We start from the raw sequence: 7152 nt of genomic DNA, 5'->3' as shown, positions 1-7152 counted from the left end.
TGTGACAATAAACTATTAATTCATTAATTCATTCAGTTCGTTTTCACAACCCATAAATCTTACTTCAGAGATCAGGGGATTTCACAATTCTAGTTTTTATTGCATTTTGTGGTAAAATGTTACACAATGTACTCAATATATAGATGGAAGCATGCTGGTTATCTAAGCCAATTGATTGAGCATCACAGTTAGTAAAGCAAAGTGAAGTAGCACTCTGATTACTCAATACAGCTTTTCATTGGTCATATTGTAAGCCTGCATGGCAATGGTTTTCCAAATCCAACAAAGGTATTTAGAAACAAAAGTGTAAACTCCAGGCTTTTTGGGATCTGCACATATTTTGCCAAAGGACACAATCCCGACGTATGTTCCATTGCAAAGCAAAGGACCACCTGAATCACCCTGGAAGAGAAAACAATAAAGATGACAATTCAGTAGAGTCAGATAAAATAACACATCACCAACTTTCAGTCTGAAAACATATCACAATGCTATATTTATGACCCGTGCCCAGTTGGTTTGAGGAGATGGTGATTTTACATCATGGAGCATATGTGCCTAATCAAATTCACAAAGAGTCTTTACGTGGAACAATTTCCTTGAGAGGATAGTAATGTTCAGCTATTTTTTTTTTTTTTTTCAAAAACAAGCTACAATAATGCCAGGCCAAGGCCAGTGTGAGGGTGGATGGAATGTTTCAATCTATGGAAGGCACCAGTGAACCATTTGGGCTTTTGCACACACTCTGATAGCTTTATGGTCATTTTACTGATAACAATGCTACACAGCACACTCACCGCACACGAATCTCCTCTGCCTTCACTGTCACCAGCACAGATCATGTTCTGGGTCACTTCAGGTTTGTGATCGTAATAGTCCTTGCTGTTGCATGTTTTACGATCTATTACTTCTATTGTCACCTCTTGAAGTGTGTCAGATGGAAATCCTTTACTTGTTTGTCCCCATCCTGCCACTAAGCAGGAAGTTCCAGGCTTCAGATCATCGACCATTCCTCCAGGTAGTTTGAGCACATCCACATCATTGTTGATCATTGCATTATTCTCCAGCTGTGATACAATAATAGTTTGTTTTTTTCTTCAGAGTGAAGAATACCTTAAACTATTGCTCTAATCAAAAGAGGTTTGTTAGTTTCCCTATTTAGTCAAGTCAAGTCAAGTCTATTCATCACATACACTTGACTTGACTAAATAGGGAAACTAACAAACTATTTAAGTACTTCATTTGCTGAGGTTCTGTCCTTTGCAGAATGAAATGTTTCTTTTTCTTTTTTTTTCAGATGATCAAAGAGACAAGAAAAATTGACCATAAAATGTAATGTCAATTACCCTTCATGTGATACATGAAAATATTGGTGCGGCTGATGCTCATAAAGCCCTACGCTACTGTCGCGGATGATCATTCGATTGATTGATTGATTGATTGATTGATTGATTGATTGATTGACTGAGTGAGTGAGTGAGTGAGTGCAAGATTCTGCATGGAAATGCTCTTCAGCTCACCAAGTCCACATCGATCACCCATTCACGCTAGCTTAACCTTTAACCCACTTTCACAGCCACACCCGACACACTCGGGACAATTTACAGAGGCCAAAAACAAGGTAATGGGTTGGCGACAAGGTGGCGTAATGGTAGAGCTGCTGCCCTACAGCGTCAGAGACCCGGGTTCGATTGTGACTATGGGTGCTTGTCTGTACGGAATTTTTAGATCTGCATGACCTGCATGGGTTTTCGGGGATCGGGATCTTCTGCTTCCTCCCGCACTCTAAAGACGTACTGATTTGTAGGTTAATTGGCTTGGTGTAAATGTAAAATTGTCCCTAATATGCGTAGTGTAGTGTTAATGTGTGGGAATCTCTGGTCGGTGCGGACTCAGTGGGCCGAAGGGTCTTTTTCTACGCTGTATCTCTAAACTAAACTAAACTAAACTAAAATATCAACTAAACTATCTGGATGAAACCCACATGGTCCCAAGGAAAACGTGCAAACTCCACAAAGACAGCACATGAGGTCAGAATATAACCCAACCTCTGGTGAAGTGAACAGCAGCTCTCCCAGCTGTGCTATTGTGCCACCCCTTCAAGGTTCTTCACTATCTAAATCTTTCTTTGTTAACAAGTAAACTCTAATTAGTCAAATTTAGCTTTGGCTGTTTTACTCTAAAAATATCATATCAGACTGAAAATGAACAAAGTAATTGATGGAAATATAAAGCTGGAAATCCAAATCTTTCAGCACTTTTTGGATGCTTATTTAACGATGATTAAGAAATAATATAGATTAAATGTCATTAATGTCATGTCATTTATTTTCTATGACAGACTGTGGAGTCAAATCAATGGATATTTTTAAGGCAGAGATAGATAGATTCTTTATTAGAGCGGGTGTCCGGGGTCATGGAGATAAGGCAGGAGAATGGGGTTAGGAGGGAGAGATAGATCAGCCATGATTCAATGGCGGAGTAAATTTAACGGGCCGAATGGCTTAATTCTGCTCCTATCAGTTATGACTTTATGACCTGATGATCTTAAATATACTTATAATCTTGCTATGTATCGCTTTGATTATCTTTAGGTTGTTTCCTCAAATAGCATTTTGTTTGCCACCATTTTTGTTTGCCGCCATTTTGTTTGCATTTTGAGCTGCTGAGTAACTGATATTATGGGTCTTGTTATAAATTAACTCATCTGGGAAAGAAAAGTTATTTTCCATCAAATGAATTTGATTCAAACAATCATGGCTGGCTGTTTTGTATCATTTTACTTTCCAATGCCTTAAGTGAACTGTACAATAAGGCAGAGTAAAACATGTGAGTGATACAATATGTTCCTTTCTTCGCTGGGTGGCTTGCTTAAAATTGCCCCCTCATATTCCTGCTGGGATGCTGCTGATTGATTGTGGTAAAAAAAATTGGCTATTCCAGAGGTGTTTTCTTGCAATAAAGATAAGAAGGAGGATATGTAATTCAGAACATTTCTTGATCTCATTTGAAGATCAGGGTATGTTGATGCAGAAATTTTCTTCAGGAACCTCTATCATATCAATTCTTTAATTCGAAATGTTAAGTTTCCTAAACTATAAAAGGAACATTTCCTCATCAGTTCAGTGCACCATCTGACCAAGAAGGCTCCACACTCACACAGAGACATCTGATCTCATCTGCGACTAATACAAGTTTATTTTACACAGAAAGTGGCGGGTGCTTGAAACACAGTGCAAGGGGTGGTGGTGGATGCAGGTATGATAGTAGTGTTTTTAGATAGACACATGTATATGCAGGGACTGGAGGGAGATGGAGCATGTGCAGTTAAAAAGGTTTAGTTTAAGTAAGTACCATGTCCGGCACCAAACGGACCTGTTCCTGTGCAAAGCTGTTCTATGTGCTACATCCTACACCTGGTCAGGTTATGGTAGATTAAAAGTAGTGGGGGGAAAAAATATCAAATGATCATTCTAATGATCCTTGCTGAAAATCTTCCTGACATGCCTAAATGAGGAGGACAAGGTTAAGTCTGGTTTCTGGGCTAAACGGCATCCTAGATATCACCGTAAGTAATCTGAAAAATATTTCCCCCAAGACATCGAAGACATATTCTTTTGTGAAATTAAACATTGCTAATGAACAAATTAAGGGTTCAGAGCACTGTATACAGATGAGAAAGAAAATTCATACTTCCAGCAGCTGGATGTCATTTTCCCCCGTAATACGACTGAATTCTGGATGGGGAATCTGTCTCTTGATATGAAATATTTGTTTACTCGACTCGTATCGTGAAAGAGAATGTGCACCAAGAACCACTAGAAACTTCCGTTTTCCACCAATGGTGCCTAATTCGCTGCCAAGCAAAAATAAACATATTACACTTTTTTTTTTAAAAGGCAATTTTCAGAAATTCATCAGGAAGCCAACCATTAAATATTGAAATTTGTGGAAATATAAGAAATATATATATATATATACACACCACACCATATTCAGTAGTTAACAAATGTGCAACTTCCAAGGGGTGATCCATACCTAATGATAAGCCAAGACTTTACTCTTAATTAATAGTCATTAATGTACCCATCAAAACAAATTACTTGTAAGTAATACCCTTAAAGTACTGAAATCATGGGTCTGAAATAGGCATCATAACTGACCATTCAAATTGAGTCTTTCTAACACAAAAAATGCATTAACCTGGTGATCTACATATTAATGAAGACATGACCAAACAGTGGAACATGATAATTCCACACAGGCTAGGATTAGGAACTGATCACAAATTAAAGTAAATTTTCATTTATACACAGTAGAGCTTACAATTTACAGTGAGCTGCAGTTAGAACCCATTTACGGTTGATCAAAACCCCTCCACAATAATGTTCATACTGCCGATTCCACCCATCAAACATTTGGAGAGATGCCATATAGGGTCTTGAATGAGGTACAGCATCATGACCTCCAATAATTTCATCTCCATGATCTGGAACAAATAAAAGATATTGAACCTTTTTTTTCATATTCAGGCTCTGAAGATAACTGACAAGGCCAGCATTTATTGTCCACCCCTAACTAGATTATGGATAAAATGATTAATGAATTATTCTGAATAGATCTTTACAAGATTAATTGAACATTATGTTATGTAACCAATAATATAAGTAGAACTTTCCAAAAGAGTTGAAGTGAGATTTCATTACAATGTCCACTGATGATTAAGAAAGGTGAATTCCCCTTCTTCATGCAATGACATAGTCTATGCTCGTACTCATCAAGAATTTTATAGCACACAGCTTTGGACTGACAAGTGGCAAATAGCATTTCACCACACGAGCGTTTGGCAATGACCAAGTCTGTGACGAGGGAATGTTACTGTTTCTCTTTGAAATTCAGTGGCAGAACCAGAAACCAAATTGGACAATAAATGTAAATATTATGGTTATAAGGGTACGGCTCAGAGGCTGAACGTCCGACTAATGGTCCAAAGGTACTTTATTGTCACATGTACCTAGGTGCAATGAAATTTCTCTGTTGCATACGGTTCAGTATAAATCTTACTATACAAAAGCACAATCATACTTAAGTACTCTCTCAATTCCTTTCTGCCATCTACAAGACGGGAACGGGTTATCAGGCTCTCAACTTGCTTGGAGCACAAATGTTCCAACAACAGTCAAGAATCATGGCACCTTCCAGGAAAAGAACAGACTTGATCCAGAGGCGATCCAACCCCCCAGATATACACTCCGTCCACCAGTGGCTCATTGTGCCTGCAGATTGTAACTTTTTCAAAGTCAGTTTATTTCCAACAGCAGATCTGAAAGTTCTGACCTCTATCAGCAAAGAGGATGAATGCAGCAAGAGCAGTAATACATTTTCATTCCAAATCACACACCATCCTGGATTTGCAATATATTGCCATGCTTACTTCTTCACAAGGTCTAAATCCACATATTTCTGCACTGTAGAAATAACTTCAACAAATGTTTTCAGCACCTCAAACAAGTGTCTCACTACCATCTTCACAAATGCAGTTAGAAATGAGCAATACCTGTTCCTTTATCAGCACTCCTAAGCTGCAACTTGGACCACATAGGAAGCAAGTGCAGCAGAAACATGGGAACATCACCACTTACAAGTAACACCTTTACTGAAATAAATTATAACATGAATACAATAAGGTTAAATATTCCTTATTTTGTTACTTACAGGCTGGACTTAGAAAGATGCCAATTAGCAAAACATACAGATTGTACAGTAGTTTCATCTTTCTTCTTGTGCAATCACACACTAAATGATGCCAAACGTTCTTGCGTAATTTATAATAAACTCAGTGGGGAGTGGTTAATTATGTTAGTTACATCCTGGTGATAGGTTGCATTTGCAAATTTTCTAAACTGTATTCAATGTAAGCCATGTGGCAGGCTCAGAGCAAACCAGAACATATAATCAAATGTTAGGGGTTTCACAAAGGGTTGGTCTTTAGTTTAGTTTAGTTTAGCTTATTATTGTCACTGAGGGAAGGTAAAAAGCTTTTGTTTGCATGTTATCCAGTCAAAGGAAAGACAATGCATGATCATAATCAAGCCGTCCAGAGTGCACAGCTAAAGGGTACAACATTTAGCAGTTGCTACATGTTGCTTGAAATTCCGTTCCAATAACATGATGGCACACAGGACATATTTATTCAAGCCTGCGTGAATGTATAATAAATGATGCCGAAAACTAGCATTAAATTTAAGAAACCATTGACTCAATAAACCGCTTTATTGTGGCTTAATTTCAAATGAAAATAGTCCAATTAAAATGGCATTACTAAACTGGCCTTACTAAACTCGACCCAAAACGTCACCTATCCATGCACTCCAGAGAAGCTGCCTAACCTGTCTATCCAACATACCCCCTCCAAGCCAAAAAAGACCGGTAAGTTCAGACAACTGGTAGAAGAGGTAGGCCTGACTGAAGCCTCGGGCTCAGTTTCAAACGATGTCCCAGGAAGATGTATCAAAGAAAGCAAAGGCAAAAAACACAGAATTGGAAGAACTTCAAAGTTTTCTCTCCCTAGAAATTAAAAATATAAAGGAGCAACTTAAAAATTTTAATGAAAAACTGAACTTTAGAGAAGTACTTAAAGAGGAATTCCACTCTTTTAAAGAAGAATTTAAAGAAGAAATTACCTCCACTGTTCACGAAATACTGGAAGCTTGGAAGCTGACAATGGAAGAAATTTCAATAAGCAGATTGAAGAGGTAAATGTTAAAATCAATTTGATGGAAACCAGCTTTAATGATAAGTTGGACCTCATCAACGAGACATTAGATCAACAAAATACAGCAATAACTGAACTAGAGAAATCGCTGCGACAAGTGCTGAAACTACAAAAAAGCTCCTCCTCGAGAATCAGAATTACTGAGTAAAATAACTGAAAAATGCATTGATTTGGAGGGGCGTCAGACGCCAGAACCTAAGAATTGTAGGTGTCAAAGAAGGAAGAGAGATGGGCCAAGACCCCCATGAATTTGCAGCAGACTTATTACAAAAAAGTCTTAAATCTGGATCAAAAGCCTTTACTGGGTTTAGCAAATGGAGCGCTGAGACGCCGACCATGGGAAGATTCCCCCCCAAGACAACTGATAGTAAAGGTAG

The 7152-nt window shown here is 38.1% G+C and overlaps 1 protein-coding gene across 1 annotated transcript; it reads right to left on the bottom strand.

Annotated features, from left to right (window-relative positions):
• Positions 1 to 222: 222 nt before the first annotated feature.
• On the bottom strand, positions 223 to 4433 carry LOC116982069 (granzyme A-like). Its single transcript, XM_033035403.1, has 4 exons — positions 4334 to 4433; positions 3694 to 3848; positions 798 to 1067; positions 223 to 402 (listed from the first exon to the last, which is right to left on the bottom strand). Exons 1-4 carry the CDS (start codon positions 4431 to 4433, stop codon positions 223 to 225), a joined length of 705 nt encoding a protein of 234 aa, XP_032891294.1.
• Between the last annotated feature and the right edge of the window lie 2719 nt (positions 4434 to 7152).

The sequence above is a fragment of the Amblyraja radiata genome, chromosome 1 (assembly GCF_010909765.2).
Source record: "Amblyraja radiata isolate CabotCenter1 chromosome 1, sAmbRad1.1.pri, whole genome shotgun sequence".
In the NCBI taxonomy this organism is placed as follows: Eukaryota; Metazoa; Chordata; class Chondrichthyes; order Rajiformes; family Rajidae; genus Amblyraja; species Amblyraja radiata.
This window is presented reverse-complemented; position numbering and strand designations above follow the sequence as displayed.